Source organism: Halictus rubicundus, chromosome 5, assembly GCF_050948215.1.
Source record: "Halictus rubicundus isolate RS-2024b chromosome 5, iyHalRubi1_principal, whole genome shotgun sequence".
Lineage (NCBI taxonomy): Eukaryota > Metazoa > Arthropoda > Insecta > Hymenoptera > Halictidae > Halictus > Halictus rubicundus.
This window is the reverse complement of record NC_135153.1, coordinates 3957867-3970986: the sequence shown is the minus strand read 5'-3', so window position 1 is coordinate 3970986 and position 13120 is coordinate 3957867. Positions and strand designations below refer to the sequence as shown.

Sequence of the window (13120 nt, the reverse complement as noted above, 5' to 3'; positions counted from 1 at the left end):
AAATCTGTATAGATCTCGTTAAATTCGGCTTGGGTAATGTCCCTTGTCAGTCGGTTTCATCGTTTCTCTCTTTTCCACGCGCACATTGCGGAGAAAAAAATATTGGTTTCGAGTGCTGTGGTAGCGTCGATCCTCGTCGCAATAATGCGATTGTTGATAATCGCGGACTTCCTTACGAATTGAGGTACAGGACTGCTTGGATATTCACTCGTGGAAACTTCGGGACCGAAGTGTGACTTATATCGTTTATAGACTCTGTCCCTTGATCTCAGAAAAGAATAAAACTTGAGTCAAAATAATGCGTCTTGATCTTTAGGATCCTTTTATCAACGCATTCCCGACACATTCTCGATATTGGAAAGACGCCAAACACTGTACAGTTTCCGATCATACTTGATTGTTTAATTCACGATGCCGTTAATTATCGGTACTAATTAGTAGAACATGAATTTTCAGATAATAGATCCGTTACCTAGCTACAATTTTGGATTCAATCTTTACCGTACACGGAATCGTGTTCTACATGGAACTGTTTATATGTGAAACACGTATTCGACTAATGAAGAGTTCGGATAATCGAGGTTCGAATTGCATAGGTAAACGTGATACTAATTGTATCGTGTTTGGTATCAATTTAACCAGAAAAATGTCATCGATATGTCGGCAAAATTCATTTCTTTGGTCAGTGTTGCATGTCTGATTAGCAACCAGAATAATTTCACTTGGCCTACATTGTACGGCAACTCGGGCGTAAAACTGGAATGGCGCGCTGTTATTTTATGCGGCCCGGCAGAGTTTATGATAGTGCATTCCGTTCGCCATTTCTCAAGTGTTTTGCGCCTGATAAATTTCTTGTTATCTTCGGATGGTGTGCTGATCTCGTTATTAGGTGACGTGGTTGCTTCTCTGCTTCTTCATTTTCTGATACAGTGAATTCTCGATATATGTCAACAAGACGGGTCTTGCCAGCATTTTGTAGATTTCGGTAACTTATATTCATACTGACAATTTCATCGAAATCGGTCAATGTTGCAATGAGCTAGAAACGTTTCAAGATGAAAACTGAAGGGTGAAGGGTCGCAGATTTTCGACCTCGCCAGGGAATTTTGCCCTTATTTGATCATCTTGAAACGTTTGTAGCTCATTGCAACGTTCATCGATTTCAATGAAATTTTCAGTATGCATGCAAGTTACCGGAATCTACAAAACACATTTCTCAAATTGTCGTTGTACTTTATCATTCCAACCAATTGTAATCTAAATAACATATTTGTTTACTCATTGTCTAACAAACTAATCGGTCTAACATCTAAAAAAGAAAATTCAAATAATTCGGATCAATTTTAAACAAGTTATGCGATTTTTAAGAGTGTCCACTTAACATCGTCCCCGACTGTATGTCCAAAACACGTATCTAGCCAGGGACATATATCGGCTAGGAGACAGCGAAGCTGTGTTCTGGGAATTTTATCGGCTAAGAATTTGGGACATATATAGAGTAAACACCGTACTTCTAAATGAACTTTCGTGAAATTTTAAAGGCGGGCGTATTTGAGAAAGGACTTTTTCTGAGAGGGGCGCTTAATAACGTAAAGTTCGCAAACCACTGACGTAGGGGGTCGCAGAGGGTGTTCATCGGTATCGCTGCGAAACGGTGGATCGCTTATTCGGCAATGAAAAATGCCGTCGGTGTATGCGAATCCCGAGGGGGATTGGGGGGGGGGGGGCGATCGGGATCGGGATCGGGTGGCAATAAAGTTAGGAAAGTAATTACAGGCGAGTGCTAGGCTCGATGGTATCGGGCTCTAAGAATAAGGTCCTCGTGTCGGCCGGGTCCACCGGATGATCCTCGTCCAGAAAGTTTTCTCGTAGCCGAAGGGAAGGCACGGCTCCCCCGTAGAAAATGCAAGTAACGATCTTCTTGCGAGAGCCCCGCGCGATCCAAGAGGAACCGGCCCGGTACGAACGAACGAACGAACGAATAGAGGGACCGTCGAGGAGTGGTAGGCAGAAAAAAATAATGGAAAGAGCCGTAGCAGCCATAAAGAAGGGGAGGTGGAAAGGGGGGCAGATAGCAGCGTGTATTATAGGTTTGCCGAGCCTGTAATCATCGCGGGACCGCGAAACGCCCATCGACGCCCTCTCATTCTACCTCTCGCCATTCTATTTTCCTCTCTCCTTATTCGACCTATCCTCGGGCGGTTTCCTCGGTTCTTTCTCGTCCGTGTTCGCTCTTTGTGTGTTTGCCGGGGCAAGCCTCCGTGTATGCATCGCGTGTATGCGTGTGTCTCTTCGTTTCGTTTCGTTTCGTTTCGTTCTCTCCCGCGCTCCGCCGACTCTATAATCATTATCGACCTCTCTTCCCAAAGCATCCACCTCCTGTCCCTTCTATTCTCTTTCTTTCTTCCTTTTATTTCTGTCCCGACTCTTCCACCACCACCTTCTCCTCCTCCTCCTCCGGTATCGCGCTTCCTTTAATTCTCTCCGTATGCGCCGCGCGTGGTATTCGCAGACGCCTCGGGCCACCCCTCCTAATGCCATCCCCCGTTTTCTCCGAGCGTTCGCCGCTCGTGACAAGCTGTTGTCCACCACGCTGATTACATTTGCCGACCATCCCCCTCCCCCCCCCCCTCCCGGGAATTGAACGGTGCCCGTAAACGTCGCGTGCCGGATGCATAAAAATGCAAATTTTCGAGCCAAGTGCCGGGATTCGAACGACCAAACATGCACTCGCGCGCGAACGTCGCTCCCGGATGATAATGCGCCGCGAGAGATTTTGTTCCGCGGCTCGGCTGTGCTCTGCTTTCAATTAGCCGAGGCCCTACTCGATCAAACCAGTAGCGAACAACGTGCTTCGACCCTAAATGGTTACACTTTCGCAGAAATGACAGTACAATGGATCCTCGATTATTCGAACTGGACGGGGAACGCACGAGTCTGTGTAGGAGAACAGTTACTTAACCAGTTAGCTGTTCACAATCTTTTTGAAAAATGTGTATCTAAATTGCGTCGCAGAAAGTAACCAGTTAGCTGTTTTGACGAGTGTACTTGTCGTAGCACAAAATATTGCCATTTCTTCGTGACGAGTATACTCGTCGTAACACAAGATATTGCTATTTCTGCATGACGAGTATATTCGTTAAAAACAGCTAACTGGTTAACCCCTTGTCTGACAATTTAAGTCGAAGGCTTCGGATTAAAACACGCTATATCATTTCATCTGACGCTCTAAACACGGATCGTTGACAAATAAAATAATTTGTATCACTTCAGAATCAATGTATGTGTAATGGTTAGTTTGCTATTGTATTCTTCCTTGTTGAATGTTAAAAATAATCAAGTTTGCCGTAGGAAGCCCATAGTGTGTCCGAGTCGCTACAGTGTTTACTCGATATATGTCCAAAACACGGGTTTAGCCAGGGACATATATCGGCCAGGAGATCGGGAGCTGTCCAGGTGCGACCGAGGTCGTTCGAGTCGGGATAGTTCTGGGACTTTTATCGGCTAGGCATTTGGGACATACTTAGAGTAGACACTGCATTCATTTGTACAACGAGAAGTGTTGCTTGTGAACCGCCGTAAACATTTAAATTTGAAGCACGTCGAGGTATTATAGACTTCAGATATCAGAGGTTCGGATAATCGAGGTCCTACTGTATTTGAATCCTGTGATACCTAAAAAAATAAATAATTAATTTAATTTAGCCCTGCATTACTCACACGACATATCTGATCCCCAGTGAATTAAAGATAATTTTTATTAACCTGAAGACTCTTTTTTCCTCATTATTCTTTGCAAAATTGTAAATTGTAACTATTTATCTAGAAAAAATTTTATTTCAAAATGATTATAATAGCATAAGTCCGTTTGTGGACCACTGCACAGTGCGGCATTTAAATGGGAATTAGGGACAAAAAATCAAATAGTCTATATAGGGTCACTTGAAATATCTTCAATACTTATTTCAGTGCCTAAGCGCACACGATTGCGTTTAAATAAATAATATCGATTTCGGTCACAATCTTTCGTTTTTCTTTCAAGCACCAAACAGTGAGCATTAATTTTGTCTTCCATTTCATTAGATATTGTATCTATATTTATTAAAAAGCAAATTTATTGTATAACTCGTGACGTCTTCTCGGAATAATGTGCTGGGAAATGGACTCCAACCAAATCAAAATTAATTATGAATTTCTCTTTAAAAAAAATGAATAACATTCAGTATAGGAGTTTGTAACAGAAAAAATCTGATATAGCAATGTATGTAGTACCTACATCACCCTTCTTGATATAAAACAATCAAAACTACAGGATGCTTTGAAATTCTTTAAAATTATTTTTTGAAGAGAAAAGAAATTTGGAAACTAAAATTATACCGTACCTTTGTTCAGATTCTCCTTATTTAAGGCATAACAAATACTATTCATTAAAAAAATTAGCAGACTCTCTAGTAATTAGTAGACTTTGAATTTTACGCATTTATAGTGAAGCTGAGTAAATGCAGTTTAAAGCAGAAGGTAGATTAAAAGAATTTAACGGCTCCAATACATTAGCTCCTGCTAATCAAAATAATTAAAAGAAGGAAGAACTTTCCGCTTGGTTCCTGTGAATTGTAATCGATGCAAACAATTTTTATTTCGAAACAATCTAGCAATCTAGCAATCTAGTAATTAAATTTTGATGTACTACCCAATTTTAAACTAATCTATCGATTTTTTCGAGAATCAATATTTACAATTACATATTTCACTTAACGACCGAACAATTAGATCAAAATCGAACAGCGATGAGTTCAATTTTGTCCACATCATGCCGCACAGTGGACGATTTCTGAAAATGGGACAAATATGTAAAAAAATTCTTTAAAAAATCAAAATATTTTGGTAATATGATTTATCAATGTCTAATACGTAAAACTGATACGTTCCTTTTCAGTAATGTTCGAACGCTTCTAAAAGGACGATCACTTTTTTAATATTGGACCATACGACTTAGATTTTTTTGAGGAGTTCGAACAATTAGTTTATTACATGACGTGAAAAAGAAATTTTAAAAAAATGCAATTGGTCGGAATTACAAAGAAAAGTCTAGAAGTTGTTTACAACTTTTTAATGTGGGCCTATATTGAAAACTAAAAAATACATTTTGTAGATCTGTGTCAATTACACGTATTCTGAAAATTTCATAAAAATCGGTTGATGCAGAAAAAACTACAGGCATTGAAAGATACAAGAATCCTTACATTTGTTAAAGACATAGGCTTCTGAAAATTGTGAAAAACTGCAATTTTCACCACCTTTAAACGTTTATAGCTTATTGCAGCATTGGCCGATTCCGATGAAATTTTCAGGATATGTATCATTGACACAGATCTACAAAATGTATTGTTTAAATTTTCAATATAGGCTCATATAAAAGAGTTGTAATTAACAACTTCCACTATTTTCTCTGTAACTTCCTCCGCCTTGTCTGCTAGACAAGGAAGATTACAACGATTTACGAAGGTTAAGAGGTACGTTTAATATTATTATTTAACACTAAACCTATCGACACTTCTTGTATACCTATCTTGTATACCGGTCCTTATAAAAAGTTATTGTTAATATAATGAAATGTATATAATAGTCAATTTGTTGCTGAATGAATTAGTAGATGAACAACTTGCATAAAATGATGATACAAATTTATTTTTATATGCTTTCAATGATATAAAACATAATGCGATGCTCTCTCCTCGATTCACAAAATTGTACTGTGTCGTCCAGCTTTGCGGTTTGGATGTATTTGCTATGAAACGTGTGTAATTTGATAGATGATTTATTTTGAGTTTGCCGTGCCACATTGAGAATAGCCTCTTTTTTATACCGATTGTTTAGGCTTAGAAGAGCTATTTAAATACCATATTATCTCGTGCGGTCAAATTGACCGGTCGCGGTAGGGTAATAGAACAGGCTACAAATATTTCATGAAAAAAAAGATAAATAAATAAAATCGTAATGATAAATATCGTTGTGATCAATTGTACGTAGAAGATTGAAAAGGTCAGTTTGACCGGTCGTGGTAGGTTTAGTGTTAATCAATACTCGCAATAAATTGAGTTCTTGGGCGATATCGATTTTTGTCCCATTTTTTAAGGAAATCGTCCACTGTGTGCCGCAGCACTGTGTTCACCGAGCCTATCTAAAAATGACGCGAGGTGCTCGTCGCCTGATTAAGGGTTAACTTGGAGGTTTAATTAAATTAACCAGAGTTGAGGCAACTACCGGGCTAAACCATCGAGCATCGTTATATACGCCGTTTCGAAATGATCGCGGTCGTATTCAGTGGCTTCGTCTCGTCGATACGCCATTCAAGAACGCGAAACGCTGAAAATCCTGTTCCGTTGGCATTGAAATGGCGCGGTGCGGTGCGGTGCGGTGCGGCGCGGCGCGCAGCGAAGTCGAAATCGATTATCGCGAACGGGCTCGCGTGACAATTGATAATAACCGTCGACGCAGGTAATTACGGTTTTGTCACGTTGATCGGACCGCAGGAAACACACGGGTAACCCGTTGTTTCGGTCTGCGCCGGTTCTCTGTTATTTAACTAGAGATTAACGAGGCTTGCGAGCGGCGCGGTTGTTGCGCGTTCGGGGAACGCGTGTCTTCTTGCTCGGCCCGTCGTTAGCACGCTTCTTCATCGGCCTTACGGCCCGTTTAATCGTCCGTATAAATCAAAAACTCGTTTCCCGACCCCGTCGTACGTGTGTACGTACGCACCACACCGGCAGAACATATTTTCCCGGCGGGGCTGATACGATCGACCCGAGCGACGCTCGCGTCGCGTCTCGTCGATCGACCCGTCGATCTGTCCGCGGATCCCGTTTAGGACTACACGCGAAACGTAATTTTCGTCACGTTACAGAGGAGCTCGATATCGCCCGGTGATAAATACAGTCGTCCGCGAACACCGCAGGAGACCCACCATTCCCATCACTCTCAGAATCACCACGACCATCCCATGCACATCAAGAAAATGAAAAAGGAGCAGGATAAAGACATCGGCCACGTGAGTACACTGGTATACTTCCTTTGTTTCAGCCGTTTAATGTAACACTGGTGTACCTCGATGTTTGTCCGTTTCGTTTAACCCTCGGGCTCCTGCGAGTTCTGGGCCTGTACCCGAATCATTCATGACCCACGACGATATTTCGCGTTTCTCCGATATAAGGCGATCACTCGGGACCGGCTTTCGTCTTATTTCGGGCGAGGGTACCTACGCGGCTTGACATTATCCTTAAGATCCGTCTTGATCTTGATCCGACGGGTCTTAAGTCTGTGACTAAATTTGTCACATTTTTTGCTCTGTATTATCGGGGATGGCTCTTTTGCGCACAGACGATTGCGCACGACGGCATGGCACACGGTTCTTTTGGACACGGTATTATTGGACACACGGTTCTTTTGGACACAATAACATTGGACACAGTGGGTTAGGGTTAGGGTTAGGGTTAGGAAAGAGGAAAACCCACTGTGTCCAATGTTACTGTGTCCAAAAGAACCGTGTGCTATGCCGTCGTGCGCAATTGTCTGTGCGCAAAAGATGGCCTCTCGTATTATCGATATTATGAATTCTGACGCCAGAAACGTGCTCCAAGTTTTTGGCTCTATTTCGCAGAGAATCAAGGCAAAATGTAGCTCAATTTGTAGCTGGAGATATTTTCCAGCGCGCGCTACTCTCGATTTCATCCAGAAAACTCATCCAGTGGCGTAAAAATGCTTGGATTCCACGGCACGCACTTCGTCAATTTTTGGCCTACTTCTAACGCTTGTATTACCAAATATCTGCATAATCTCGTCAGCTCAAGACCAGCGCGCGCTAGATCGAACCTTCCTCTTTCGAATGAGCCCTTTCCCAGCGAAAAATATTCTCATATAAGGACGAAAAGTTGAGGCACGTAAAACCATTTTTCGCCTATTTTTGTCGGTAACCTGGTCACTCTACCTTATCGCCAATCTACGGAGTTTTGGCTATTAAGAGGGCCGAGAGTTTATGGGTCCCGTGAAGTTATCCAGCACACCATAATAGGGCATTAAGCGGTGTTGAGGGAACATAATGAAAAAAAGAAAAGGGGATAGCGATTTTCTTATTTCGAAATAAAAACCGGCGTCTTATATCGGAATAAAATTGTACATATTGCCGGTCGCTCGAGCTTATCCTCACCACTACGGGTCACGAATGACTCCGGCATAGCATACAAAAGGTTAACAACGTGTTTGAAGGATTGAATCGTTGTTAAATAAAATAATTGATTAATTAATTATCGTTCTTTGTAGAACTTTTACTGAATTCCTCGTTATTCCACCTCGACTTGCACCATTCTTGCATTAAACGGCTCGTATATTCCATGAAACCTCCATGAAAATTGTGCACTTCAGTGTTTACTCTATATATGTCCCAAATGCCTAGCCGTTAAAAGTCCCAGAACTATCCCCACTACCGCGGGGTATACTCTAGAACTTCGCTGTCCTTTTCTGCGTTCGGCGTGGATCAAAGAATAGAATTTCCTGGCCGATATATGCCCCGGGCTAGACCTGTGTTTTGGACATATATCGAGTAAACACTGTATTCGTGGACGATATTTGTCAACTCATTGTATATTGATATTTTGCATGTCAGGTGTCAACAAATATCGTTAATATATAATAAAAGTGACAAAAAAAAAAGAAATTTTACCGGAGAGCCATTTGAAAATTACCTAAAATCCGCAGTCTGATTATAATAGGTTAAACGTTGAAATAGCGCTAAAATAGTTTTGGCAAAAAAGATATCCAGCCCCACTGCGCGCCGCTTAAACGTACGAAATGCGTATGAGTTTGACTATAGTACAGTGAATTCCCGATATTTGTCAGCAATACGGGTCTTGATGTCGATTACGGTCCAGGAGTCGGCGACAGTCAAAGGAAGGAAATTTTACAGGAGAGCCATGTTAAAATGACCTAAAATTGCCAATTTTTTTAATGTATATAACCAACTTAGAAATGTAAAATAATTTGATGTTATTTAGATACTGGGATAATTGTCATGTACTTTACATTACATAATCTTTTTTATAAATATATTTTGAGTTATATGTCACTTTTATTATGAATGAACGAATAGAGTGTGTACTCGATATATGTCCAAAACAAGGATCTAGCCAGGGACATATATCGATCAGGAGATACTATTCTTTGTTCTACACGATCTTAAACGCCTCGGCGATCGAGGTCTCTCGGGCCTTTTGGCTCGTCACATTGTACTTCTCGCGGTAGTGGGGATAATTCCGCGACATTTATCAGCCATGCCTCGGCGACTTATATAGAGAATTCACTGTATAGTGAATTTTTCTCGGTATGTCAACGTTTCCATTCTTCTCTTGAGCTCTGTACGTTTGCCGGAGATAACCGTCGACAACGTGTTTTAATTAAACCGCTATCGTACAACAACGATGATGTAATTCTCATTATTTTGATATAACACTGTGGCGTGAAAGAAGCGTTGAACTGTATTCGAGACGTTAAATAAGATAACGCTGATTAGCTTAGCCAATATGTAACTTTGATATGCAAACTTCGCGATGTGTATTCGACAAACATTCTCTGGTGGTAGTAAATCCTTCGTTCCGTTAAATACGAACCAACGCATTCGGGCTTCGGGAATCACAAAACTCGTTGCAGATTTTCGGAGACGACATAGACGGTCTCTTGTCAATGGAACCCGTTGGAAAATGTAATCAACGATTTATTTCTTTTCATCTGATCATATCGAAACAATCGAACGTTCTAAGTACACAACGGATGCTTACGGTAAAACTAAATACAGGGTGTCGAGTTTCGAGGTCCCGAGGGACGTTTATCATCCAGGCTTTGGCGACATATATAGAGAAATCACTGTACCTCGCGAATCGCCCCTTTCAAGGAAGTGCGACATTTCCGGGACACCCTGTATAGTATTGGATATATTGGATCCATCCAATATGGATAATATTGGATTAATTCTAATATTAATAGTTATTTAAAAATATTCAAACTATATTCGAAATAAGAATGTTCACGATTTTGTTAGTGTCTTTTTGATAAAATCGATTAACTTGATTCACAAGTTAAGATTAATAAAATTTCAATCAGATATACATATGTTACGATATATTGCAAGATGTTCAAGTGCCAGGAGCGATACCTAAAAAAATTATCGAAACATTATTGTCAACACTGCAAACACACTCAGCGCGTGTTTTATCTTCTGATTAAGTATGGCTCAAGATAATTACCCTAGAGCTGTATGATTCAATGCTGCTCGCTAAGACTGTAAATCTTATACATTTACTGAAATGTGAAATCCCAAAATGTATTGCGTAACATCTCGTTAACGAGAAGATTTAGGACATACGAAGATAATAGCGTTTCTTTATCTAAGCGCTTCATAGCATTTCCATACGCAATCTGCGCCGTGCAAGTTTTGTATGTATCATTTTTCTATATTACTGAAAACAACAAAAATATTCAAGGTTAGCTTCATTGGTCCACTTTGCATAAGTGTCCTGAACGGTGCACGTTAAATCAGGATTGAGCAACTGAATGCTCGCGAGCAGCCGACGCTCGAGCCACTACCCCCACTACCGCGCTCTGACTCGCACGAGTAGGAGAGGGGAATACGAGCTCGCCTAGTAAGTTACCAGTAGACCGCGGATTTTTATGCAAAATAAAAATTGTCCGCGTCAATTGCAAGATATACAGTCTTTTCTCGATATATGTCCCAAATATCTGGCCGATAAAAGCCCCAGAACTATCCCCACTGCCGCGTGGTGTGTCGAAAAGCTCGAGAGACCTCGGTCGTCGAGGAGTGTACCATAATACAAGGTCGGCAGTGTATCAAAGAATAACAATCTCCCAGACTACTTGTCCCGGCAGACCCGTGTTTTGGACATGCATCGTGTAGGACATTTACGGTTCCTGCCGTGTTCCTGGGCGACCGAGGCCTCTAGAGCTGCGCTGTCCTTTCGGCGTGGATCAAAGAATAGTATCTCCTGGCCGATATATGTCTCTGGGTAGACCCGTGTTTAGGACATATATCGAGATATAATAATTCCTTTCTGAGAATAACAGTTGAAGTAAACTCTCGCTGTCTGGTGTCTCCGTGTCTCTTATTCTCGTTAGTACTCGAAGGCAGAGAAACGAAACACTGTCAAAAGGGTAGCAATATCCTGTGCAGATTTTTAATCGCCGTCAAGTCTTGTGGTCCCATAGTGCGTCGGCAGCTCGCGAGCAGTCAGTCGCGCTCGGTTGAATTGAAAGAAATATGTCATGTGTGTACACGTTCTGATCAATTATTGTTTGCAACAGAGCGACGGTGAGAAAAGCGATCAGGACCTAGTCGTGGACGATGCCAGCGAGGGACCAACCAGCCCGGTGGTGAACGGAACGACGTCGCCCCGAGAGAACGGCTTGGACAAGGTGGTGCCTGCCATGAGCGCCAGCATTCAAACGAAAAAAGACGTGCCGCCCCATTCGCCTAGGAGTGGAACGAGCAGCAACGCGAGCACACCCTCGGCAAAGAAGATGGAGGAACGGGAGAAGCCGACCACACCGATCTCGAAGCCAATGACGCCGACTTCGGGATCGGCGATCGGCTCGGGCGGTTTGAAACCCTCGGGTTCGGGCAAGCTACTTCAGGGACCACCGCCTCCCGGTGTGCCGAGCGCCTATCTTCAGCACTACCCACCCGGCCCGCCGTCTCACCATCTGGCACCAGCTGGCCAACATCCTCATGTCGACATGATGGGATATAACGGCTACGTGGCGCCTAGAGCACCGCCTTCGCAGCTCTACGATCCCCACGTGGCCATGAGGACTCCCATGGGATCCGTCGGAGTACCCGGAGGCAAACCGTGAGTACACGTTTTCTCTCTTCAACGCCCTCCTTAGAACCCGTCATCGGTACGACTCCCACCCGGTTTTTATTGCTGTTCTAATCGACCAGAATGATTTGAATGAAACGTCTCGGACGATGATTAGGGGAAGTCGCTTAACGCCCGAAGCGCCACGCTTTACATCCACCAGCGGTTATTTTTCAAAGGCTCCATAGCTGAAAATGTTTTAATCGATCCTTCGACAGCAATAGAAATTTTAATCGTGGATCTATGTATCTCATCCCCAAGTAATGCAATAGAATCGTATCGTTTGGGATTGCTGTCTTTACTCGATATATGTCCCAAGTATCTAGCCGATAAAAGTCCCACAACTGTCCCCGTTAGAGCTCATCAAAGAATAATGCCTGTTAGTTGATATATGTCCCTGGGTAGACCCGTATTGTGGACATATATCGAGTAAACACTGTATTACACGAAAGACGATTTCTATGCTTCCTTTTTGACGCAGCACAATTATTATTAAACCGTATTAAACCTCGCGTGTGGCGGTATGTACTTGGGTTCATACTTGGACCCAGAGTTACAAACACGACATAATGAATTCTAATTTCATAGTAGTCAATTCAAATCATTGGTATTAGGCTCAATAAGGAAATCAACGTTCATCTCGCAGAAATTTAAATTAATTACAAAAATGTAACGAAAAGATTTAACCCGTCCCAAAATCACGAGGAAAAATTCAATGAAAAACAAGAATCCACGTAGATGATAAAACGAGCACAGCCTTAGCAAATTTTGTACATATACATGCTCTCCTCAGTGCAAGGTCATTTGAAGGTCACGTCACAGTACTTGTTTGAATGTATTTTTGTATGAGCTACGCGATGCATCACGAAAATGTATGTAGTTATAAAGAAAAAACATCGATGGTCTTGAAAACTACGAGAAAAAGCAACATTTAAAAAACCAAGTCCTGCGGGATTACTAATCACTTGATACCGTACAAATTGCACATACGAAATTGTTCACTTTGTCAAAATTAAAGAAGATATTCTGGGTGTTACACTTGAGTGAGGGCACCCTGTACAGCAGTTAGTAAATTTATGTCCTATTCTCCGGTGATTTAACTAATAGGTCTTTTCTGTATTTAGTGTTTATGTCTATCTTTAGCTGACCTTTTAGTATATCATACATCGTGAAACACTGCACACAATCTTCACTTTATTTGG

General features: G+C 41.8%; 1 protein-coding gene across 3 annotated transcripts in view; it reads left to right on the top strand.

The window, feature by feature from the left end:
- The window catches only part of LOC143353976 (protein groucho), a 124365-nt gene that overhangs the window by 91373 nt on the left and 19872 nt on the right, over nucleotides 1–13120 (top strand). Inside the window, exons 8-9 of one of the 3 annotated variants that reach the window (XM_076787613.1) lie at nucleotides 6905–7048; nucleotides 11365–11909. In XM_076787613.1, coding sequence (XP_076643728.1) covers nucleotides 6905–7048; nucleotides 11365–11909 — 689 coding nt within the window. Of the gene's footprint in view, nucleotides 1–6904; nucleotides 7061–11364; nucleotides 11910–13120 lie in introns of all 3 variants that reach the window. The other 2 variants (XM_076787610.1, XM_076787614.1) reach the window with 2 other exon arrangements.